The 24,690-nt window shown below is 56.9% G+C and overlaps 1 protein-coding gene across 1 annotated transcript in view; it reads right to left on the bottom strand.

Moving 5' to 3' along the window:
- Positions 1-393: 393 nt before the first annotated feature.
- The window catches only part of LOC132398862 (nuclear receptor ROR-alpha A-like), a 179,632-nt gene continuing 155,335 nt past the window's right edge, over positions 394-24,690 (bottom strand). Inside the window, exons 9-11 of the mRNA XM_059978698.1 lie at positions 2,664-2,774; positions 1,676-1,785; positions 394-703 (exon numbers count right to left, since the gene is read on the bottom strand). Coding sequence (XP_059834681.1) covers positions 539-703; positions 1,676-1,785; positions 2,664-2,774 — 386 coding nt within the window. The 3' untranslated portion in view covers positions 394-538. The remainder of the gene's footprint in view (positions 704-1,675; positions 1,786-2,663; positions 2,775-24,690) is intronic.

Below are 24,690 nucleotides of genomic sequence, written 5' to 3'. Positions count from 1 at the left end.
CTCCCCCACTTTCCACCTCCCCTTGTCTTATCTGCCCCCACTCTCCCCTCCTTCCCATCTGTCCTCTTATTCTCCCATCCTCCTCCCCCACTCCACTCCCCTCAATCCACCCAGTCTCCATGTCTGCCTCACCTGCCTCTATCCCCTCACTCCACCTCCACATTCCTCCCAGTTCTCTCGCCTGCCCCTCACTCTAACTAATCTATCCCCGTCAGTGTACCTACACACTCATTTGCCTTCTCACTCCTATCATCTCACTGAGCCCCTCTCCCCATAACCCAGTTCACAATTGCCTCTCTCCCTTCAGCTGATCCTTTATCTCCCAACCCCCCCCCCCCACCCTTACACCTTCCCCTCTCCCACCAACTTGTGCCCCTCTCCTCTGGCTGTTCTCTATTCCAACCCTTTCCTGTCAACCCAACCCTTCTCAGTCTCCTCTACTAGGCTCCCCACCCTCTGCCCCGTATGACCAGCCCTCTTCTCTCCCGCTCCCTCGTTGCCAGCTCCCAAGGATGTGGAATTGGGACGAGGCCTGGACTCACAAATTGAAGGGCACTGAGTGTTCGGACTCTGGGGTGAAGAGCTCCTTGTAGAGTGGGGGGAAGAGGGAGTTGGCGATGAAGGGGTGGGCCAGACGGAAGTTCCTCAGGCTCTCGCCGTGTCGCTCACACAAGTTCTGCAGCCACTGCACTTTAGCGGGGAGCTGGTGGGAGCAAATGAACACAGTCACTTGAAGCTTCCTCCTGCCGCCAACCCCACCAAATGTTCCACCCCAAAGCCGCTCCAATTCCTGCCCATATCCACTCCCTTTGAAACCAGGGCAGCCCCTGGGCTTGTTCGAATGTCCCGTCTTGGTCCTGGGTTCCACCACCAAGTGGCAACTCTGCCGGTGATGTACAGCAAGATCTTAGTTCCTACGCAACAGCCCCCAACCCCCCCACCCCAAGCTGGGATGAGAGGGTGGCCTCAGGACTCACTCTTCGAGGGTCCCAAAGGTCTGTTCCTGAGGGAGGAGTTGGTTTAATAGTTTCAAAAGGTGAAGAAATCCCTCAGGCAGTAGCAGCTGATGTTCAGCTGCCTGACCCAAGGATCAGGGTATGGGAGGGAGCGAGGGAGGGAGAGAAATGTGTGAGAGAGTGAGAAGGAGGGATGGGGAGGAAGAGAAACAAGAAGGTAGAAAGATGAGAAGTGAGAGTGGTGAGGGGTAAGAGAAAGAAAGAGGGAGAGAGATGAGAAGAGAGACAGGAAGATAGAATGAGAAGGGAAAATATAGAGAAAAACAGAGGAAGAAAAAGAGGGAGAGGTGGTAAGATAGAGAGAAAGAGAGAGTAAGGTGAGGGTGGAGAGTCACAGGCAGTGACAGGGAACTGGAGATGGGGAGAAAGAGAGAGAGTTAAGTGTGCGAGAGAGATTGAGCGACATGGGAAATAGAGTTAGTTAGGTGACTAAATGGCCCTGGTTACAGGAGGTAAGGAATGGTTATATGGTAAGCCCACATACAGTAGCAAATCAAATAAACATTGGGCTAATGTCAGGAAAGATCCTATGAGAGGTCAGCCTTAACAGAGATGCCCCTCAGGGTTCCAGCCTGACTGCGATAGGAACGTAGGGGATATGGATGAAGAGGCTGGGCACAATCTGCGCTGTATCCCGTTGCTGGGGACGACCGGCCTACCTTGGCGAGGATGGGTTCCCGGCGCTCTCTCTGCAGGACGTGCTTGAAAGCTAGCTGCAGGCTGTTCTGGAGTCTCTCCACCTTGAACTTCTCCTGAAGCCACATTCGATCTATGCACAAGGTTCAGGCGCGGCAAGGAAAGACTCCATTAACAAGGGTCTACAGCAACTACACAACTCCTTCTCTAACACTGTCAGCATTTATCACACATCCCTAGCTGACGCTTGGGGAGGGTATGGGGGTAGCACAAGCTGTACAGTTTGTGTGGGGAAGGTGTCTGAAGAGGGATTTTCTGGGTCTCAGGCTCAACGGCAATGAAAGAGCAGCCGAGTGTAGGGATGGTGGGGGGACCCTGCAGTTGGTGGTGTTCCCCTTTTCGAGAGAGGTGGATGGTGGGAGAAATTGGGCAAGTAACTGCGTCTGATTTTTGTAGACGGTGCACACTGTAGCTTTTGTGCCGGGGGAGGGAGTGTGTAGGAATGTGGGTGGGATGCCAGTCGAGTGGGCTGCTTTGTCCTGGGTAGTGTTGATCTCCTTGGGAATTGTTGGAATCACACTCACTAGGGAAGTGGCGAGTGCCTTGACACAGGTGGGGGTGGGAGAGGTAATGTGGCTGAACTGACTCCACCCGGGGAAATGCAGAATGTTCCATCACACTCCTGACGTAGGCAGGAGGGGGAGGGGAGAGGCAATGTGACGAATGCTGACTCCACCCAGGGAAGTGGAGGGTGTCCCATAACACTCTTGACTTGTAGATGGACGGGGGGGGGGGGGCATGGGGGTGGAGGGGTAATGTGGCGGATGATGAGTGTACGATCTAACACCACACAGGGAAGTGGAGGGTTTTCCATTACACTTCTGACCTGTGCCTTACAGATGAGAGAAATATTTTGGATTCTCCCAGATTTTGCCTATTAAGCCCTGAAGCTTGAAGCCTCCCCCCAAACACCACCCCACTGACCCCACAACTCCCCTTAGGGACCCTCACCTGTGGATATGAGCACCGTGGCAGTGAAGAGGGCAAGTTCCTGCTCGGAGAGACGCAGTGAGCACATCGCATTGGAAAACTCAAATATCATGTTGATCAAATCCTTGCAACCTGTCGAGCAAGAGATTGGAGGATGTGAGGGTCACTGTCAATCCCACTGAGGACGTGAGAGTCCTGAGGGTCTCTGAGGATGTGAGAGAGTCCTGAGGATCACTGAGGATTTGAAAGAGTCCTGAGGATCACTGAGGATTTGACAGAGTCCTGAGGGTCACTGAGGACGTGAGAGAGTCCTGAGGGTCACGGAGGACGTGAGAGAGTCCTGAGGGTCACTGAAGATTTGAGAGAATCCTGAGGGTCACTGAGGACGTGAGAGAGTCCTGAGGGTCACTGAGGACGTGAGAGAGTCCTGAGGGTCACTGAGGACGTGAGAGAATCCTGAGGGTCACTGAGGACGTGAGAGAGTCCTGAGGGTCACTGAGGACGTGAGAGAATCCTGAGGGTCTCTGAGGACGTGAGAGAGTCCTGAGGATCACTGAGGACGTGAGAGAGTCCTGAGGGTCACTGAGGACGTGAGAGAATCCTGAGGGTCTCTGAGGACGTGAGAGAGTCCTGAGGATCACTGAGGATTTGAGAGAGTCCTGAGGATCACTGAGGACGTGAGAGAGTCCTGAGGGTCACTGAGGACTTGAGAGAGTGCTGAGGGTCACTGAGGACGTGAGAGAGTCCTGAGGATCACTGAGGACGTGAGAGAATCCTGAGGGTCTCTGAGGACGTGAGAGAGTCCTGAGGGTCACTGAGGACGTGAGAGAGTCCTGAGGGTCACTGAGGATGTGAGAGAGTCCTGAGGGTCACTGAGGACGTGAGAGAGTCCTGAGGGTCACTGAGGATTTGAGAGAGTGCTGAGGGTCACTGAGGACGTGAGAGAGTCCTGAGGGTCTCTGAGGACGTGAGAGAGTCCTGAGGGTCACTGAGGACGTGAGAGAGTCCTGAGGGTCACTGAGGACGTGAGAGAGTCCTGAGGATCACTGAGGACGTGAGAGAGTCCTGAGGGTCACTGAGGACGTGAGAGAGTCCTGAGGGTCACTGAGGACGTGAGAGAGTCCTGAGGGTCACTGAGGACGTGAGAGAATCCTGAGGGTCTCTGAGGACGTGAGAGAGTCCTGAGGATCACTGAGGATTTGAGAGAGTCCTGAGGATCACTGAGGACGTGAGAGAGTCCTGAGGGTCACTGAGGACGTGAGAGAGTCCTGAGGGTCACTGAGGACGTGAGAGAGTGCTGAGGGTCACTGAGGACGTGAGAGAGTCCTGAGGATCACTGAGGACGTGAGAGAATCCTGAGGGTCTCTGAGGACGTGAGAGAGTCCTGAGGGTCACTGAGGACGTGAGAGAGTCCTGAGGGTCACTGAGGACGTGAGAGAGTCCTGAGGGTCACTGAGGACGTGAGAGAGTCCTGAGGGTCACTGAGGATTTGAGAGAGTGCTGAGGGTCACTGAGGACGTGAGAGAGTCCTGAGGGTCACTGAGGACGTGAGAGAGTCCTGAGGGTCACTGAGGACGTGAGAGAATCCTGAGGGTCACTGAGGACGTGAGAGAGTCCTGAGGATCACTGAGGACGTGAGAGAGTCCTGAGGGTCACTGAGGACATGAGAGAGTCCTGAGGGTCACTGAGGACATGAGGGAGTCCTGAGGGTCACTGAGGATTTGACAGAGTCCTGAGGGTCACTGAGGACGTGAGAGAGTCCTGAGGGTCACTGAGGATTTGACAGAGTCCTGAGGGTCTCTGAGGACGTGAGAGAATCCTGAGGGTCACTGAGGACGTGAGAGAGTCCTGAGGATCACTGAGGACGTGAGAGAGTCCTGAGGGTCACTGAGGACATGAGAGAGTCCTGAGGGTCACTGAGGACATGAGGGAGTCCTGAGGGTCACTGAGGATTTGACAGAGTCCTGAGGGTCACTGAGGACGTGAGAGAATCCTGAGGGTCACTGAGGACGTGAGAGAGTCCTGAGGATCACTGAGGACGTGAGAGAGTCCTGAGGGTCACTGAGGACATGAGAGAGTCTTGAGGGTCACTGAGGACATGAGGGAGTCCTGAGGGTCACTGAGGATTTGACAGAGTCCTGAGGATCACTGAGGATGTGAGAGAGTCCTGAGGGTCACTGAGGACGCGAGAGAGTCCTGAGGGTCATTGAGGACGTGAGAGAGTGCTGAGGGTCACTGAGGACGTGAGAGAGTCCTGAGGGTCACTGAGGATTTGACAGAGTCCTGAGGGTCTCTGAGGACGTGACAGAGTCCTGAGGGTCACTGAGGATTTGACAGAGTCTGAGGATCACTGAGGACGTGAGAGAGTCCTGAGGGTCACTGAGGACGTGAGAGAGTCCTGAGGGTCACTGAGGACGTGAGAGAGTGCTGAGGGTCTCTGAGGACGTGAGAGAGTCCTGAGGGTCACTGAGGACGTGAGGGAGTCCTGAGGATCACTGAGGATTTGAGAGAGTCCTGAGGATCACTGAGGACGTGAGAGAGTCCTGAGGGTCACTGAGGACTTGAGAGAGTGCTGAGGGTCACTGAGGACGTGAGAGAGTCCTGAGGATCACTGAGGACGTGAGAGAATCCTGAGGGTCTCTGAGGACGTGAGAGAGTCCTGAGGGTCACTGAGGACGTGAGAGAGTCCTGAGGGTCACTGAGGACGTGAGAGAGTCCTGAGGGTCACTGAGGACGTGAGAGAGTCCTGAGGGTCACTGAGGATTTGAGAGAGTGCTGAGGGTCACTGAGGACGTGAGAGAGTCCTGAGGGTCTCTGAGGATGTGAGAGAGTCCTGAGGGTCACTGAGGACGTGAGAGAGTCCTGAGGGTCACTGAGGACGTGAGAGAGTCCTGAGGGTCACTGAGGACGTGAGAGAGTCCTGAGGGTCACTGAGGACGTGAGAGAATCCTGAGGGTCACTGAGGACGTGAGAGAGTCCTGAGGATCACGGAGGACGTGAGAGAGTCCTGAGGATCACTGAGGACGTGAGAGAGTCCTGAGGGTCACTGAGGACATGAGAGAGTCCTGAGGGTCACTGAGGACATGAGGGAGTCCTGAGGGTCACTGAGGAGTTGACAGAGTCCTGAGGGTCACTGAGGACGTGAGAGAGTCCTGAGGGTCATTGAGGACGTGAGAGAGTCCTGAGGGTCACTGAGGACATGAGGGAGTCCTGAGGGTCACTGAGGATTTGACAGAGTCCTGAGGGTCACTGAGGACGTGAGAGAATCCTGAGGGTCACTGAGGACGTGAGAGAGTCCTGAGGATCACTGAGGACGTGAGAGAGTTCTGAGGGTCACTGAGGACAGGAGAGAGTCCTGAGGGTCACTGAGGACATGAGGGAGTCCTGAGGGTCACTGAGGATTTGACAGAGTCCTGAGGGTCACTGAGGACGCGAGAGAGTCCTGAGGGTCATTGAGGACGTGAGAGAGTGCTGAGGGTCACTGAGGACGTGAGAGAGTCCTGAGGGTCACTGAGGATTTGACAGAGTCCTCAGGGTCTCTGAGGACGTGAGAGAGTCCTGAGGGTCACTGAGGACGTGAGAGAGTGCTGAGGGTCTCTGAGGACGTGAGAGAGTCCTGAGGGTCACTGAGGACGTGAGGGAGTCCTGAGGGTCACTGAGGACGTGAGAGAATCCTGAGGGTCTCTGAGGACGTGAAAGAATCCTGAGGGTCACTGAGGATTTGACAGAGTCCTGAGGGTCACTGAGGACGTGAGAGAATCCTGAGGGTCACTGAGGACGTGAGAGAGTCCTGAGGGTCACTGAGGACGTGAGAGAATCCTGAGGGTCTCTGAGGACGTGAGAGAGTCCTGAGGATCACTGAGGACGTGAGAGAGTCCTGAGGGTCACTGAGGACGTGAGAGAATCCTGAGGGTCTCTGAGGACGTGAGAGAGTCCTGAGGATCACTGAGGATTTGAGAGAGTCCTGAGGATCACTGAGGACGTGAGAGAGTCCTGAGGGTCACTGAGGACTTGAGAGAGTGCTGAGGGTCACTGAGGACGTGAGAGAGTCCTGAGGATCACTGAGGACGTGAGAGAGTCCTGAGGGTCACTGAGGATGTGAGAGAGTCCTGAGGGACACTGAGGACGTGAGAGAGTCCTGAGGGTCACTGAGGACATGAGGGAGTCCTGAGGGTCACTGAGGATTTGACAGAGTCCTGAGGGTCACTGAGGACGCGAGAGAGTCCTGAGGGTCATTGAGGACGTGAGAGAGTGCTGAGGGTCACTGAGGACGTGAGAAAGTCCTGAGGGTCACTGAGGATTTGACAGAGTCCTGAGGGTCTCTGAGGACGTGAGAGAGTCCTGAGGGTCACTGAGGATTTGACAGAGTCTGAGGATCACTGAGGACGTGAGAGAGTCCTGAGGGTCACTGAGGACGTGAGAGAGTCCTGAGGGTCACTGAGGACGTGAGAGAGTGCTGAGGGTCTCTGAGGACGTGAGAGAGTCCTGAGGGTCACTGAGGACGTGAGGGAGTCCTGAGGGTCACTGAGGACGTGAAACAATCCTGAGGGTCTCTGAGGACGTGAGAGAGTCCTGAGGGTCACTGAGGACGTGAGAGAATCCTGAGGGTCACTGAGGATTTGACAGAGTCCTGAGGGTCACTGAGGACGTGAGAGAATCCTGAGGGTCACTGAGGACGTGAGAGAGTCCTGAGGGTCACTGAGGACGTGAGAGAGTCCTGAGGGTCACTGAGGACGTGAGAGAATCCTGAGGGTCTCTGAGGACGTGAGAGAGGCCTGAGGATCACTGAGGATTTGAGAGAGTCCTGAGGATCACTGAGGACGTGAGAGAGTCCTGAGGGTCACTGAGGACTTGAGAGAGTGCTGAGGGTCACTGAGGACGTGAGAGAGTCCTGAGGATCACTGAGGACGTGAGAGAATCCTGAGGGTCTCTGAGGACGTGAGAGAGTCCTGAGGGTCACTGAGGACGTGAGAGAGTCCTGAGGGTCACTGAGGATGTGAGAGAGTCCTGAGGGTCACTGAGGACGTGAGAGAGTCCTGAGGGTCACTGAGGATTTGAGAGAGTGCTGAGGTTCACTGAGGACGTGAGAGAGTCCTGAGGGTCTCTGAGGACGTAAGAGAGTCCTGAGGGTCACTGAGGACGTGAGAGAGTCCTGAGGATCACTGAGGACGTGAGAGAGTCCTGAGGGTCACTGAGGACGTGAGAGAGTCCTGAGGGTCACTGAGGACGTGAGGGAGTCCTGAGGGTCACTGAGGACATGAGGGAGTCCTGAGGGTCACTGAGGACATGAGGGAGTCCTGAGGGTCACTGAGGATTTGACAGAGTCCTGAGGGTCACTGAGGACGTGAGAGAATCCTGAGGGTCACTGAGGACGTGAGAGAGTCCTGAGGATCACTGAGGACGTGAGAGAGTCCTGAGGGTCACTGAGGACATGAGGGAGTCCTGAGGGTCACTGAGGATTTGACAGAGTCCTGAGGGTCACTGAGGACGTGAGAGAGTCCTGAGGGTCATTGAGGACGTGAGAGAGTGCTGAGGGTCACTGAGGACGTGAGAGAGTCCTGAGGGTCACTGAGGATATGACAGAGTCCTGAGGGTCTCTGAGGACGTGAGAGAGTCCTGAGGGTCACTGAGGACGTGAGAGAGTGCTGAGGGTCTCTGAGGACGTGAGAGAGTCCTGAGGGTCACTGAGGATTTGAGGGAGTCCTGAGGGTCACTGAGGACGTGAGAGAGTCCTGAGGGTCACTGAGGACGTGAGAGAGTCCTGAGGGTCACTGAGGACGTGAGAGAGTCCTGAGGATCACTGAGGACGTGAGAGAGTCCTGAGGATCACTGAGGACGTGAGAGAGTGCTGAGGGTCACTGAGGACGTGAGAGAGTGCTGAGGGTCACTGAGGACGTGAGAGAGTCCTGAGGGTCACTGAGGACGTGAGAGCGTCCTGAGGGTCACTGAGGACGTGAGAGAGTGCTGAGGGTCTCTGAGGACGTGAGAGAGTCCTGAGGATCACTGAGGACGTGAGAGAGTGCTGAGGGTCACTGAGGACGTGAGAGAGTCCTGAGGGTCACTGAGGACGTGAGAGAGTGCTGAGGGTCTCTGAGGACGTGAGAGAGTCCTGAGGGTCGCTGAGGACGTGAGGGAGTCCTGAGGGTCACTGAGGACGTGAGAGAGTGCTGAGGGTCTCTGAGGACGTGAGAGAGTCCTGAGGATCACTGAGGACATGAGGGAGTCCTGAGGGTCGCTGAGGACGTGAGGGAGTCCTGAGGGTCACTGAGGACGTGAGAGAGTGCTGAGGGTCTCTGAGGACGTGAGAGAGTCCTGAGGATCACTGAGGACGTGAGGGAGTCCTGAGGATCACTGAGGACGTGAGGGAGTCCTGAGGGTCACTGAGGACGTGAGAGAGTGCTGAGGGTCTCTGAGGACGTGAGAGAGTCCTGAGGGTCACTGAGGACGTGAGGGAGTCCTGAGGGTCACTGAGGACGTGATAGAGTCCTGAGGGTCACTGAGGACGTGAGAGAGTGCTGAGGGTCACTGAGGACGTGAGAGAGTGCTGAGGGTCTCTGAGGACGTGAGAGAGTCCTGAGGGTCACTGAGGACGTGAGGGAGTCCTGAGGGTCGCTGAGGACGTGAGGGAGTCCTGAGGGTCACTGAGGACGTGAGAGAGTGCTGAGGGTCTCTGAGGACGTGAGAGAGTCCTGAGGATCACTGAGGACGTGAGGGAGTCCTGAGGATCACTGAGGACGTGAGGGAGTCCTGAGGGTCACTGAGGACGTGAGAGAGTGCTGAGGGTCTCTGAGGACGTGAGAGAGTCCTGAAGGTCACTGAGGACGTGAGGGAGTCCTGAGGGTCACTGAGGACGTGAGAGAGTCCTGAGGGTCACTGAGGACGTGAGAGAGTGCTGAGGGTCACTGAGGACGTGAGAGAGTCCTGAGGGTCTCTGAGGACGTGAGAGAGTCCTGAGGGTCACTGAGGACGTGAGAGAGTCCTGAGGGTCACTGAGGACGTGAGAGAGTGCTGAGGGTCTCTGAGGACGTGAGAGAGTCCTGAGGGTCACTGAGGACGTGAGGGAGTCCTGAGGGTCACTGAGGACGTGAGAGAGTCCTGAGGGTCACTGAGGATTTGAGAGAGTCCTGAGGGTCACTGAGGATGTGAGAGAGTCCTGAGGGTCACTGAGGACGTGAGAGAGTCCTGAGGGTCACTGAGGACGTGAGAGAGTCCTGAGGGTCACTGAGGATTTGAGAGAGTCCTGAGGGTCACTGAGGATGTGAGAGAGTCCTGAGGGTCACTGAGGACGTGAGAGAGTCCTGAGGGTCACTGAGGATTTGAGAGAGTCCTGAGGGTCACTGAGGATGTGAGAGAGTCCTGAGGGTCACTGAGGACGTGAGAGAGTCCTGAGGGTCACTGAGGATTTGAGAGAGTCCTGAGGGTCACTGAGGATGTGAGAGAGTCCTGAGGGTCACTGAGGATTTGACAGAGTCCTGAGGGTCACTGAGGACGTGAGAGAGTCCTGAGGGTCACTGAGGACGTGAGAGAGTCCTGAGGGTCACTGAGGACGTGAGAGAGTCCTGAGGGTCTCTGAGGACGTGAGAGAGTCCTGAGGGTCACTGAGGACGTGAGAGAGTCCTGAGGGTCACTGAGGATTTGAGAGAGTCCTGAGGGTCACTGAGGATTTGAGAGAGTCCTGAGGGTCACTGAGGATTTGACAGAGTCCTGAGGGTCACTGAGGACGTGAGAGAGTCCTGAGGATCACTGAGGACGTGAGAGAGTCCTGAGGGTCTCTGAGGACGTGAGAGAGTCCTGAGGATCACTGAGGATTTGAGAGAGTCCTGAGGGTCACTGAGGACGTGAGAGAGTCCTGAGGATCACTGAGGACGTGAGAGAGTCCTGAGGGTCTCTGAGGACGTGAGAGAGTCCTGAGGGTCACTGAGGACGTGAGAGAGTCCTGAGGGTCACTGAGGACGTGAGAGAGTCCTGAGGATCACTGAGGACGTGAGAGAGTCCTGAGGGTCTCTGAGGACGTGAGAGAGTCCTGAGGGTCAGTGAGGACGTAAGAGAGTCCTGAGGGTCACTGAGGACGTGAGAGAGTCCTGAGGATCACTGAGGACGTGAGAGAGTCCTGAGGGTCTCTGAGGACGTGAGAGAGTCCTGAGGATCACTGAGGATTTGAGAGAGTCCTGAGGATCACTGAGGACGTGAGAGAGTCCTGAGGATCACTGAGGACGTGAGAGAATCCTGAGGGTCTCTGAGGACGTGAGAGAGTCCTGAGGGTCACTGAGGACGTGAGAGAGTCCTGAGGGTCACTGAGGATGTGAGAGAGTCCTGAGGGTCACTGAGGACGTGAGAGAGTCCTGAGGGTCACTGAGGATTTGAGAGAGTGCTGAGGTTCACTGAGGACGTGAGAGAGTCCTGAGGGTCTCTGAGGACGTAAGAGAGTCCTGAGGGTCACTGAGGACGTGAGAGAGTCCTGAGGATCACTGAGGACGTGAGAGAGTCCTGAGGGTCACTGAGGACGTGAGAGAGTCCTGAGGGTCACTGAGGACGTGAGGGAGTCCTGAGGGTCACTGAGGACATGAGGGAGTCCTGAGGGTCACTGAGGACATGAGGGAGTCCTGAGGGTCACTGAGGATTTGACAGAGTCCTGAGGGTCACTGAGGACGTGAGAGAATCCTGAGGGTCACTGAGGACGTGAGAGAGTCCTGAGGATCACTGAGGACGTGAGAGAGTCCTGAGGGTCACTGAGGACATGAGGGAGTCCTGAGGGTCACTGAGGATTTGACAGAGTCCTGAGGGTCACTGAGGACGTGAGAGAGTCCTGAGGGTCACTGAGGACGTGAGAGAGTGCTGAGGGTCACTGAGGACGTGAGAGAGTCCTGAGGGTCACTGAGGATATGACAGAGTCCTGAGGGTCTCTGAGGACGTGAGAGAGTCCTGAGGGTCACTGAGGACGTGAGAGAGTCCTGAGGGTCACTGAGGACGTGAGAGAGTCCTGAGGGTCACTGAGGACGTGAGAGAGTCCTGAGGGTCACTGAGGACGTGAGAGAGTCCTGAGGATCACTGAGGACGTGAGAGAGTGCTGAGGGTCACTGAGGACGTGAGAGAGTGCTGAGGGTCACTGAGGACGTGTGAGAGTCCTGAGGGTCACTGAGGACGTGAGAGAGTGCTGAGGGTCTCTGAGGACGTGAGAGAGTCCTGAGGGTCGCTGAGGACGTGAGGGAGTCCTGAGGGTCACTGAGGACGTGAGAGAGTCCTGAGGATCACTGAGGACGTGAGAGAGTGCTGAGGGTCACTGAGGACGTGAGAGAGTGCTGAGGGTCACTGAGGACGTGAGAGAGTCCTGAGGGTCACTGAGGACGTGAGAGAGTGCTGAGGGTCTCTGAGGACGTGAGAGAGTCCTGAGGGTCGCTGAGGACGTGAGGGAGTCCTGAGGGTCACTGAGGACGTGAGAGAGTGCTGAGGGTCTCTGAGGACGTGAGAGAGTCCTGAGGATCACTGAGGACGTGAGGGAGTCCTGAGGGTCGCTGAGGACGTGAGGGAGTCCTGAGGGTCACTGAGGACGTGAGAGAGTGCTGAGGGTCTCTGAGGACGTGAGAGAGTCCTGAGGATCACTGAGGACGTGAGAGAGTGCTGAGGGTCACTGAGGACGTGAGAGAGTGCTGAGGGTCACTGAGGACGTGAGAGAGTCCTGAGGGTCACTGAGGACGTGAGAGAGTGCTGAGGGTCTCTGAGGACGTGAGAGAGTCCTGAGGGTCGCTGAGGACGTGAGGGAGTCCTGAGGGTCACTGAGGACGTGAGAGAGTGCTGAGGGTCTCTGAGGACGTGAGAGAGTCCTGAGGATCACTGAGGACGTGAGGGAGTCCTGAGGGTCGCTGAGGACGTGAGGGAGTCCTGAGGGTCACTGAGGACGTGAGAGAGTGCTGAGGGTCTCTGAGGACGTGAGAGAGTCCTGAGGATCACTGAGGACGTGAGGGAGTCCTGAGGATCACTGAGGACGTGAGGGAGTCCTGAGGGTCACTGAGGACGTGAGAGAGTGCTGAGGGTCTCTGAGGACGTGAGAGAGTCCTGAGGGTCACTGAGGACGTGAGGGAGTCCTGAGGGTCACTGAGGACGTGAGAGAGTCCTGAGGGTCACTGAGGACGTGAGAGAGTGCTGAGGGTCACTGAGGACGTGAGAGAGTGCTGAGGGTCTCTGAGGACGTGAGAGAGTCCTGAGGGTCACTGAGGACGTGAGGGAGTCCTGAGGGTCGCTGAGGACGTGAGGGAGTCCTGAGGGTCACTGAGGACGTGAGAGAGTGCTGAGGGTCTCTGAGGACGTGAGAGAGTCCTGAGGATCACTGAGGACGTGAGGGAGTCCTGAGGATCACTGAGGACGTGAGGGAGTCCTGAGGGTCACTGAGGATTTGACAGAGTCCTGAGGGTCACTGAGGACGTGAGAGAGTGCTGAGGATCACTGAGGACGTGAGAGAGTGCTGAGGGTCACTGAGGACGTGAGAGAGTCCTGAGGGTCACTGAGGACGTGAGAGAGTCCTGAGGGTCACTGAGGACGTGAGAGAGTCCTGAGGGTCACTGAGGACGTGAGAGAGTCCTGAGGGTCTCTGAGGACGTGAGAGAGTCCTGAGTGTCACTGAGGACGTGAGAGAGTCCTGAGGGTCACTGAGGATTTGAGAGAGTCCTGAGGGTCACTGAGGATTTGACAGAGTCCTGAGGGTCACTGAGGATTTGACAGAGTCCTGAGGGTCACTGAGGACGTGAGAGAGTCCTGAGGGTCACTGAGGACGTGAGAGAGTCCTGAGGGTCACTGAGGATGTGAGAGAGTCCTGAGGGTCACTGAGGACGTGAGAGAGTCCTGAGGGTCACTGAGGATTTGACAGAGTCCTGAGGATCACTGAGGACGTGAGAGAGTCCTGAGGGTCACTGAGGACGTGAGAGAGTGCTGAGGGTCTCTGAGGACGTGAGAGAGTCCTCAGGGTCGCTGAGGACGTGAGGGAGTCCTGAGGGTCACTGAGGACGTGAGAGAGTGCTGAGGGTCTCTGAGGACGTGAGAGAGTCCTGAGGATCACTGAGGACGTGAGGGAGTCCTGAGGGTCACTGAGGACGTGAGAGAGTGCTGAGGGTCTCTGAGGACGTGAGAGAGTCCTGAGGGTCACTGAGGACGTGAGAGAGTGCTGAGGGTCTCTGAGGACGTGAGAGAATCCTGAGGGTCACTGAGGACGTGAGAGAATCCTGAGGGTCTCTGAGGACGTGAGAGAGTCCTGAGGGTCACTGAGGACGTGAGAGAGTCCTGAGGGTCACTGAGGACGTGAGAGAGTGCTGAGGGTCACTGAGGACGTGAGAGAGTCCTGAGGGTCACTGAGGATGTGAGAGAGTCCTGAGGGTCACTGAGGATTTGACAGAGTCCTGAGGGTCACTGAGGATTTGACAGAGTCCTGAGGGTCACTGAGGATTTGACAGGGTCCTGAGGGTCACTGAGGACGTGAGAGAGTCCTGAGGGTCTCTGAGGACGTGAGAGAGTCCTGAGGGTCACTGAGGACGTGAGAGAGTGCTGAGGGTCTCTGAGGACGTGAGAGAGTCCTGAGGATCACTGAGGACGTGAGGGAGTCCTGAGGGTCACTGAGGACGTGAGAGAGTGCTGAGGGTCTCTGAGGACGTGAGAGAGTCCTGAGGGTCACTGAGGACGTGAGGGAGTCCTGAGGGTCACTGAGGACGTGAGAGAGTGCTGAGGGTCTCTGAGGACGTGAGAGAATCCTGAGGGTCACTGAGGACGTGAGAGAGTCCTGAGGGTCACTGAGGATTTGACAGAGTCCTGAGGGTCTCTGAGGACGTGAGAGAGTCCTGAGGGTCACTGAGGACGTGAGAGAGTCCTGAGGGTCACTGAGGATTTGACAGAGTCCTGAGGGTCTCTGAGGACGTGAGAGAGTCCTGAGGGTCACTGAGGACGTGAGAGAGTCCTGAGGGTCACTGAGGATTTGAGAGAGTCCTGAGGGTCACTGAGGATGTGAGAGAGTCCTGAGGGTCACTGAGGATTTGACAGAGTCCTGAGGGTCACTGAGGATTTGACAGGGTACTGAGGGTCACTGAGGACGTGAGAGAGTCCTGAGGGTCACTGAGGACGTGAGAGAGTCCTGAGGGTCACTGAGGACGTGAGAGAGTCCTGAGGGTCTCTGAGGACGTGAGAGAGTCCTGAGGGTCACTGAGGACGTGAGAGAGTGCTGAGGGTCTCTGAGGACGTGAGAGAGTCCTGAGGGTCACTGAGGACGTGAGAGAGTCCTGAGGGTCACTGAGGATTTGACAGAGTCCTGAGGGTCTCTGAGGACGTGAGAGAGTCCTGAGGGTCACTGAGGACGTGAGAGAGTCCTGAGGGTCACTGAGGATTTGACAGAGTCCTGAGGGTCTCTGAGGACGTGAGAGAGTCCTGAGGGTCACTGAGGACGTGAGAGAGTCCTGAGGGTCACTGAGGATTTGACAGAGTCCTGAGGGTCTCTGAGGACGTGAGAGAGTCCTGAGGGTCACTGAGGATTTGACAGAGTCCTGAGGATCACTGAGGACGTGAGAGAGTCCTGAGGGTCACAGAGGACGTGAGAGAGTCCTGAGGGTCACTGAGGACGTGAGTGAGTCCTGAGGGTCACTGAGGACGTGAGAGAGTGCTGAGGGTCTCTGAGGACGTGAGAGAGTCCTGAGGGTCACTGAGGACGTGAGGGAGTCCTGAGGGTCACTGAGGACGTGAGAGAGTCCTGAGGGTCACTGAGGACGTGAGAGAGTCCTGAGGGTCTCTGAGGACGTGAGAGAGTCCTGAGGGTCTCTGAGGACGTGAGAGAGTCCTGAGGGTCTCTGAGGACGTGAGGGAGTCCTGAGGGTCACTGAGGACGTGAGAGAGTGCTGAGGGACTCTGAGGACGTGAGAGAGTCCTGAGGGTCGCTGAGGACGTGAGGGAGTCCTGAGGGTCACTGAGGACGTGAGAGAGTGCTGAGGGTCTCTGAGGACGTGAGAGAGTCCTGAGGGTCACTGAGGATTTGACAGAGTCCTGAGGGTCACTGAGGACGTGAGAGAGTGCTGAGGATCACTGAGGAAGTGAGAGAGTGCTGAGGGTCACTGAGGACGTGACAGAGTCCTGAGGGTCACTGAGGACGTGAGAGAGTCCTGAGGGTCACTGAGGACGTGAGAGAGTCCTGAGGGTCACTGAGGATTTGAGAGAGTCCTGAGGGTCACTGAGGATGTGAGAGAGTCCTGAGGGTCACTGAGGATTTGACAGAGTCCTGAGGGTCACTGAGGACGTGAGAGAGTCCTGAGGGTCACTGAGGACGTGAGAGAGTCCTGAGGGTCACTGAGGACGTGAGAGAGTCCTGAGGGTCTCTGAGGACGTGAGAGAGTCCTGAGGGTCACTGAGGACGTGAGAGAGTCCTGAGGGTCACTGAGGATTTGAGAGAGTCCTGAGGGTCACTGAGGATGTGAGAGAGTCCTGAGGGTCACTGAGGATTTGACAGAGTCCTGAGGGTCACTGAGGATTTGACAGAGTCCTGAGGGTCACTGAGGACGTGAGAGAGTCCTGAGGGTCACTGAGGACGTGAGAGAGTCCTGAGGGTCACTGAGGATTTGAGAGAGTCCTGAGGGTCACTGAGGATGTGAGAGAGTCCTGAGGGTCACTGAGGATTTGACAGAGTCCTGAGGGTCACTGAGGATTTGACAGGGTACTGAGGGTCACTGAGGACGTGACAGGGTACTGAGGGTCACTGAGGACGTGAGAGAGTCCTGAGGGTCACTGAGGACGTGAGACAGTCCTGAGGGTCACTGAGGACGTGAGAGAGTCCTGAGGGTCTCTGAGGACGTGAGAGAGTCCTGAGGGTCACTGAGGACGTGAGAGAGTGCTGTGGGTCTCTGAGGACGTGAGAGAGTCCTGAGGATCACTGAGGACGTGAGGGAGTCCTGAGGGTCACTGAGGACGTGAGAGAGTGCTGAGGGTCTCTGTGGACGTGAGAGAGTCCTGAGGGTCACTGAGGACGTGAGGGAGTCCTGAGGGTCACTGAGGACGTGAGAGAGTGCTGAGGGTCTCTGAGGACGTGAGAGAATCCTGAGGGTCACTGAGGACGTGAGAGAATCCTGAGGGTCTCTGAGGACGTGAGAGAGTCCTGAGGGTCACTGAGGACGTGAGAGAGTCCTGAGGGTCACTGAGGACGTGAGAGAGTCCTGAGGGTCACTGAGGACGTGAGAGAGTCCTGAGGGTCACTGAGGACGTGAGAGAGTCCTGAGGGTCACTGAGGATTTGAGAGAGTCCTGAGGGTCACTGAGGATGTGAGAGAGTCCTGAGGGTCACTGAGGATTTGACAGAGTCCTGAGGGTCACTGAGGATTTGACAGGGTACTGAGGGTCACTGAGGACGTGAGAGAGTCCTGAGGGTCACTGAGGACGTGAGAGAGTCCTGAGGGTCACTGAGGACGTGAGAGAGTCCTGAGGGTCTCTGAGGACGTGAGAGAGTCCTGAGGGTCACTGAGGACGTGAGAGAGTGCTGAGGGTCTCTGAGGACGTGAGAGAGTCCTGAGGGTCACTGAGGACGTGAGAGAGTCCTGAGGGTCACTGAGGATTTGACAGAGTCCTGAGGGTCTCTGAGGACGTGAGAGAGTCCTGAGGGTCACTGAGGATTTGACAGAGTCCTGAGGATCACTGAGGACGTGAGAGAGTCCTGAGGGTCACTGAGGACGTGAGAGAGTCCTGAGGGTCACTGAGGACGTGAGAGAGTCCTGAGGATCACTGAGGACGTGAGTGAGTCCTGAGGGTCACTGAGGACGTGAGAGAGTGCTGAGGGTCTCTGAGGACGTGAGAGAGTCCTGAGGGTCACTGAGGACGTGAGGGAGTCCTGAGGGTCACTGAGGACGTGAGAGAGTCCTGAGGGTCACTGAGGACGTGAGAGAGTCCTGAGGGTCTCTGAGGACGTGAGAGAGTCCTGAGGGTCTCTGAGGACGTGAGAGAGTCCTGAGGGTCTCTGAGGACGTGAGGGAGTCCTGAGGGTCACTGAGGACGTGAGAGAGTCCTGAGGGACTCTGAGGACGTGAGAGAGTCCTGAGGGTCGCTGAGGACGTGAGGGAGTCCTGAGGGTCACTGAGGACGTGAGAGAGTGCTGAGGGTCTCTGAGGACGTGAGAGAGTCCTGAGGGTCACTGAGGATTTGACAGAGTCCTGAGGGTCACTGAGGATTTGACAGAGTCCTGAGGGTCACTGAGGACGTGAGAGAGTGCTGAGGATCACTGAGGACGTGAGAGAGTCCTGAGGGTCACTGAGGACGTGAGAGAGTCCTGAGGGTCACTGAGGATTTGAGAGAGTACTGAGGGTCACTGAGGATGTGAGAGAGTCCTGAGGGTCACTGAGGATTTGACAGAGTCCTGAGGGTCACTGAGGACGTGAGAGAGTACTGAGGGTCACTGAGGACGTGAGAGAGTCCTGAGGGTCACTGAGGACGTGAGAGAGTCCTGAGGGTCACTGAGGACGTGAGAGAGTCCTGAGGGTCTCTGAGGACGTGAGAGAGTCCTGAGGGTCACTGAGGACGTGAGAGAGTCCTGAGGGTCACTGAGGATTTGAGAGAGTCCTGAGGGTCACTGAGGATGTGAGAGAGTCCTGAGGGTCACTGAGGATTTGACAGAGTCCTGAGGGTCACTGAGGATTTGACAGAGTCCTGAGGGTCACTGAGGACGTGAGAGAGTCCTGAGGGTCACTGAGGATGTGAGAGAGTCCTGAGGGTCACTGAGGACGTGAGAGAGTCCTGAGGGTCACTGAGGATTTGACAGAGTCCTGAGGATCACTGAGGACGTGAGAGAGTCCTGAGGGTCACTGAGGACGTGAGAGAGTGCTGAGGGTCTCTGAGGATGTGAGGGAGTCCTGAGGGTCACTGAGGACGTGAGAGAGTCCTGAGGGTCTCTGAGGATGTGAGGGAGTCCTGAGGGTCACTGAGGACGTGAGAGAGTCCTGAGGGTCACTGAGGACGTGAGAGAGTGCTGAGGGTCTCTGAGGATGTGAGGGAGTCCTGAGGGTCACTGAGGACGTGAGAGAGTGCTGAGGGTCACTGAGGACGTGAGAGAGTCCTGAGGGTCTCTGAGGATGTGAGGGAGTCCTGAGGGTCTCTGAGGACGTGAGAGAGTCCTCAGGGTCGCTGAGGATGTGAGGGAGTCCTGAGGGTCACTGAGGACGTGAGAGAGTGCTGAGGGTCTCTGAGGACGTGAGAGAGTCCTGAGGATCATTGAGGACGTGAGGGAGTCCTGAGGGTCACTGAGGACGTGAGAGAGTGCTGAGGGTCTCTGAGGACGTGAGAGAGTCCTGAGGGTCACTGAGGACGTGAGAGAGTGCTGAGGGTCTCTGAGGACGTGAGAGAATCCTGAGGGTCACTGAGGACGTGAGAGAATCCTGAGGGTCTCTGAGGACGTGAGAGAGTCCTGAGGGTCACTGAGGACGTGAGAGAGTCCTGAGGGTCACTGAGGACGTGAGAGAGTGCTGAGGGTCACTGAGGACGTGAGAGAGTCCTGAGGGTCACTGAGGACGTGAGAGAGTCCTGAGGGTCACTGAGGATTTGAGAGAGTCCTGAGGGTCACTGAGGATGTGAGAGAGTCCTGAGGGTCACTGAGGATTTGACAGAGTCCTGAGGGTCACTGAGGATTTGACAGGGTACTGAGGGTCACTGAGGACGTGAGAGAGTCCTGAGGGTCACTGCGGACGTGAGAGAGTCCTGAGGGTCACTGAGGACGTGAGAGAGTCCTGAGGGTCTCTGAGGACGTGAGAGAGTCCTGAGGGTCACTGAGGACGTGAGAGAGTGCTGAGGGTCTCTGAGGACGTGAGAGAGTCCTGAGGATCACTGAGGACGTGAGGGAGTCCTGAGGGTCACTGAGGACGTGAGAGAGTGCTGAGGGTCTCTGAGGACGTGAGAGAGTCCTGAGGGTCACTGAGGACGTGAGGGAGTCCTGAGGGTCACTGAGGACGTGAGAGAGTGCTGAGGGTCTCTGAGGACGTGAGAGAATCCTGAGGGTCACTGAGGACGTGAGAGAATCCTGAGGGTCTCTGAGGACGTGAGAGAGTCCTGAGGGTCACTGAGGACGTGAGAGAGTCCTGAGGGTCACTGAGGACGTGAGAGAGTGCTGAGGGTCACTGAGGACGTGAGAGAGTCCTGAGGGTCACTGAGGACGTGAGAGAGTCCTGAGGGTCACTGAGGATTTGAGAGAGTCCTGAGGGTCACTGAGGATGTGAGAGAGTCCTGAGGGTCACTGAGGATTTGACAGAGTCCTGAGGGTCACTGAGGATTTGACAGGGTACTGAGGGTCACTGAGGAGGTGAGAGAGTCCTGAGGGTCACTGAGGACGTGAGAGAGTCCTGAGGGTCTCTGAGGACGTGAGAGAGTCCTGAGGGTCACTGAGGACGTGAGAGAGTGCTGAGGGTCTCTGAGGACGTGAGAGAGTCCTGAGGGTCACTGAGGACGTGAGAGAGTCCTGAGGGTCACTGAGGATTTGACAGAGTCCTGAGGGTCTCTGAGGACGTGAGAGAGTCCTGAGGGTCACTGAGGATTTGACAGAGTCCTGAGGATCACTGAGGACGTGAGAGAGTCCTGAGGGTCACTGAGGACGTGAGAGAGTCCTGAGGGTCACTGAGGACGTGAGAGAGTCCTGAGGATCACTGAGGACGTGAGTGAGTCCTGAGGGTCACTGAGGACGTGAGAGAGTGCTGAGGGTCTCTGAGGACGTGAGAGAGTCCTGAGGGTCACTGAGGACGTGAGGGAGTCCTGAGGGTCACTGAGGACGTGAGAGAGTCCTGAGGGTCACTGAGGACGTGAGAGAGTCCTGAGGGTCTCTGAGGACGTGAGAGAGTCCTGAGGGTCTCTGAGGACGTGAGGGAGTCCTGAGGGTCACTGAGGACGTGAGAGAGTGCTGAGGGACCCTGAGGACGTGAGAGAGTCCTGAGGGTCGCTGAGGACGTGAGGGAGTCCTGAGGGTCACTGAGGACGTGAGAGAGTGCTGAGGGTCTCTGAGGACGTGAGAGAGTCCTGAGGATCACTGAGGACGTGAGGGAGTCCTGAGGGTCACTGAGGACGTGAGAGAGTGCTGAGGGTCTCTGAGGACGTGAGAGAGTCCTGAGGGTCACTGAGGACGTGAGGGAGTCCTGAGGGTCACTGAGGACGTGAGAGAGTCCTGAGGGTCACTGAGGACGTGAGAGAGTCCTGAGGATCACTGAGGACGTGAGAGAATGCTGAGGGTCACTGAGGACGTGAGAGAGTGCTGAGGGTCACTGAGGACGTGAGAGAGTCCTGAGGGTCACTGAGGACGTGAGAGAGTGCTGAGGGTCTCTGAGGACGTGAGAGAGTCCTGAGGGTCGCTGAGGACGTGAGGGAGTCCTGAGGGTCACTGAGGACGTGAGAGAGTGCTGAGGGTCTCTGAGGACGTGGGAGAGTCCTGAGGATCACTGAGGACGTGAGGGAGTCCTGAGGGTCACTGAGGACGTGAGAGAGTGCTGAGGGTCTCTGAGGACGTGAGAGAGTCCTGAGGGTCACTGAGGACGTGAGGGAGTCCTGAGGGTCACTGAGGACGTGAGAGAGTGCTGAGGGTCTCTGAGGACGTGAGGGAATCCTGAGGGTCACTGAGGACGTGAGAGAATCCTGAGGGTCTCTGAGGACGTGAGAGAGTCCTGAGGGTCACTGAGGACGTGAGAGAATCCTGAGGGTCACTGAGGACGTGAGAGAGTGCTGAGGGTCACTGAGGACGTGAGAGAGTCCTGAGGGTCTCTGAGGACGTGAGAGAGTCCTGAGGGTCACTGAGGACGTGAGGGAGTCCTGAGGGTCACTGAGGACGTGAGAGAGTGCTGAGGGTCACTGAGGACGTGAGAGAGTCCTGAGGGTCACTGAGGATTTGACAGAGTCCTGAGGATCACTGAGGACGTGAGAGCGTGCTGAGGGTCTCTGAGGACCTGAGGGAGTCCTGAGGGTCACTGACGTGAGAGAGTGCTGAGGGTCTCTGAGGACGTGAGAGAGTGCTGAGGGTCACTGAGGACGTGAGTGAGTCCTGAGGGTCACTGAGGACGTGAGAGAGTGCTGAGGGTCTCTGAGGACGTGAGAGAGTCCTGAGGGTCACTGAGGATTTGAGGGACTCCTGAGGGTCACTGAGGACGTGAGAGCGTCCTGAGGGTCTCTGAGGATGTGAGAGAGTCCTGAGGGTCTCTGAGGACGTGAGAGAGTCCTGAGGGTCACTGAGGACGTGAGAGAGTCCTGAGGGTCACTGAGGATGTGAGAGAGTCCTGAGGGTCACTGAGGATGTGAGAGAGTCCTGAGGGTCTCTGAGGACGTGAGAGAGTCCTGAGGGTCACTGAGGACGTGAGAGAGTCCTGAGGGTCACTGAGGACGTGAGGGAGTCCTGAGGGTCACTGAGGACGTGAGAGAATCCTGAGGGTCACTGAGGACGTGAGAGAATACTGAGGGTCTCTGAGGACGTGAGAGTGTCCTGAGGGTCTCTGAGGACGTGAGAGAGTCCTGAGGGTCTCTGAGGACGTGAGGGAGTCCTGAGGGTCACTGAGGACGTGAGAGAGTGCTGAGGGACTCTGAGGACGTGAGAGAGTCCTGAGGGTCGCTGAGGACGTGAGGGAGTCCTGAGGGTCACTGAGGACGTGAGAGAGTGCTGAGGGTCTCTGAGGACGTGAGAGAGTCCTGAGGATCACTGAGGACGTGAGGGAGTCCTGAGGGTCACTGAGGACGTGAGAGAGTGCTGAGGGTCTCTGAGGACGTGAGAGAGTCCTGAGGGTCACTGAGGACGTGAGGGAGTCCTGAGGGTCACTGAGGACGTGAGAGAGTCCTGAGGGTCACTGAGGACGTGAGAGAGTCCTGAGGATCACTGAGGACGTGAGAGAGTGCTGAGGGTCACTGAGGACGTGAGAGAGTCCTGAGGGTCACTGAGGACGTGAGAGAGTGCTGAGGGTCTCTGAGGACGTGAGAGAGTCCTGAGGGTCGCTGAGGACGTGAGGGAGTCCTGAGGGTCACTGAGGAAGTGAGAGAGTGCTGAGGGTCTCTGAGGACGTGAGAGAGTCCTGAGGGTCACTGAGGATGTGAGAGAGTCCTGAGGGTCACTGAGGACGTGAGGGAGTCCTGAGGGTCACTGAGGACGTGAGAGAGTGCTGAGGGTCTCTGAGGACGTGAGGGAATCCTGAGGGTCACTGAGGACGTGAGAGAATCCTGAGGGTCTCTGAGGACGTGAGAGAGTCCTGAGGGTCACTGAGGACGTGAGAGAGTCCTGAGGGTCACTGAGGACGTGAGAGAGTGCTGAGGGTCACTGAGGACGTGAGAGAGTCCTGAGGGTCTCTGAGGACGTGAGAGAGTCCTGAGGGTCACTGAGGACGTGAGGGAGTCCTGAGGGTCACTGAGGACGTGAGAGAGTGCTGAGGGTCACTGAGGACGTGAGAGAGTCCTGAGGGTCACTGAGGACGTGAGAGCGTGCTGAGGGTCTCTGAGGACCTGAGGGAGTCCTGAGGGTCACTGAGGACGTGAGAGAGTGCTGAGGGTCTCTGAGGACGTGAGAGAGTGCTGAGGGTCACTGAGGACGTGAGTGAGTCCTGAGGGTCACTGAGGACGTGAGAGAGTGCTGAGGGTCTCTGAGGACGAGAGAGAGTCCTGAGGGTCACTGAGGATTTGAGGGAGTCCTGAGGGTCACTGAGGACGTGAGAGCGTCCTGAGGGTCTCTGAGGACGTGAGAGACTCCTGAGGGTCACTGAGGACGTGAGAGAGTCCTGAGGGTCACTGAGGACGTGAGAGAGTCCTGAGGGTCACTGAGGATTTGACAGAGTCCTGAGGTTCACTGAGGATGTGAGAGAGTCCTGAGGGTCACTGAGCACGTGAGAGAGTCCTGAGGGTCACTGAGGACGTGAGAGAGTCCTGAGGGTCACTGAGGATGTGAGAGAGTCCTGAGGGTCACTGAGGATGTGAGAGAGTCCTGAGGGTCACTGAGCACGTGAGAGAGTCCTGAGGGTCTCTGAGGACGTGAGAGAGTCCTGAGGGTCACTGAGGACGTGAGGGAGTCCTGAGGGTCACTGAGGACGTGAGGGAGTCCTGAGGGTCACTGAGGACGTGAGAGAGTCCTGAGGGTCACTGAGGACGTGAGAGAGTCCTGAGGGTCACTGAGGACGTGAGAGAGTCCTGAGGGTCACTGAGGATTTGAGAGAGTCCTGAGGGTCACTGAGGATGTGAGAGAGTCCTGAGGGTCACTGAGGATTTGACAGAGTCCTGAGGGTCACTGAGGATTTGACAGGGTCCTGAGGGTCACTGAGGACTTGACAGGGTCCTGAGGGTCACTGAGGACGTGAGAGAGTCCTGAGGGTCACTGAGGACGTGAGAGAGCCCTGAGGGTCACTGAGGACGTGAGAGAGTCCTGAGGGTCTCTGAGGACGTGAGAGAGTCCTGAGGGTCACTGAGGACGTGAGAGAGTCCTGAGGGTCTCTGAGGACGTGAGAGAGTCCTGAGGGTCACTGAGGACGTGAGAGAGTCCTGAGGGTCACTGAGGATTTGACAGAGTCCTGAGGGTCTCTGAGGACGTGAGAGAGTCCTGAGGGTCACTGAGGATTTGACAGAGTCCTGAGGATCACTGAGGACGTGAGAGAGTCCTGAGGGTCACTGAGGACGTGAGAGAGTCCTGAGGGTCACTGAGGACGTGAGGGAGTCCTGAGGGTCACTGAGGACGTGAGAGAGTCCTGAGGGTCACTGAGGACGTGAGAGAGTCCTGAGGGTCTCTGAGGACGTGAGAGAGTCCTGAGGGTCTCTGAGGACGTGAGAGAGTCCTGAGGGTCTCTGAGGACGTGAGGGAGTCCTGAGGGTCACTGAGGACGTGAGAGAGTGCTGAGGGACTCTGAGGACGTGAGAGAGTCCTGAGGGTCGCTGAGGACGTGAGGGAGTCCTGAGGGTCACTGAGGATGTGAGAGAGTGCTGAGGGTCTCTGAGGACGTGAGAGAGTGCTGAGGGTCTCTGAGGACGTGAGAGAGTCCTGAGGATCACTGAGGACGTGAGGGAGTCCTGAGGGTCACTGAGGACGTGAGAGAGTGCTGAGGGTCTCTGAGGACGTG

The sequence above is a fragment of the Hypanus sabinus genome, chromosome 9 (genome assembly GCF_030144855.1).
Source record: "Hypanus sabinus isolate sHypSab1 chromosome 9, sHypSab1.hap1, whole genome shotgun sequence".
NCBI lineage: Eukaryota > Metazoa > Chordata > Chondrichthyes > Myliobatiformes > Dasyatidae > Hypanus > Hypanus sabinus.
The sequence above is the reverse complement of the archived record's forward strand: the minus strand, read 5'-3'. Positions and strand labels throughout refer to the sequence as shown.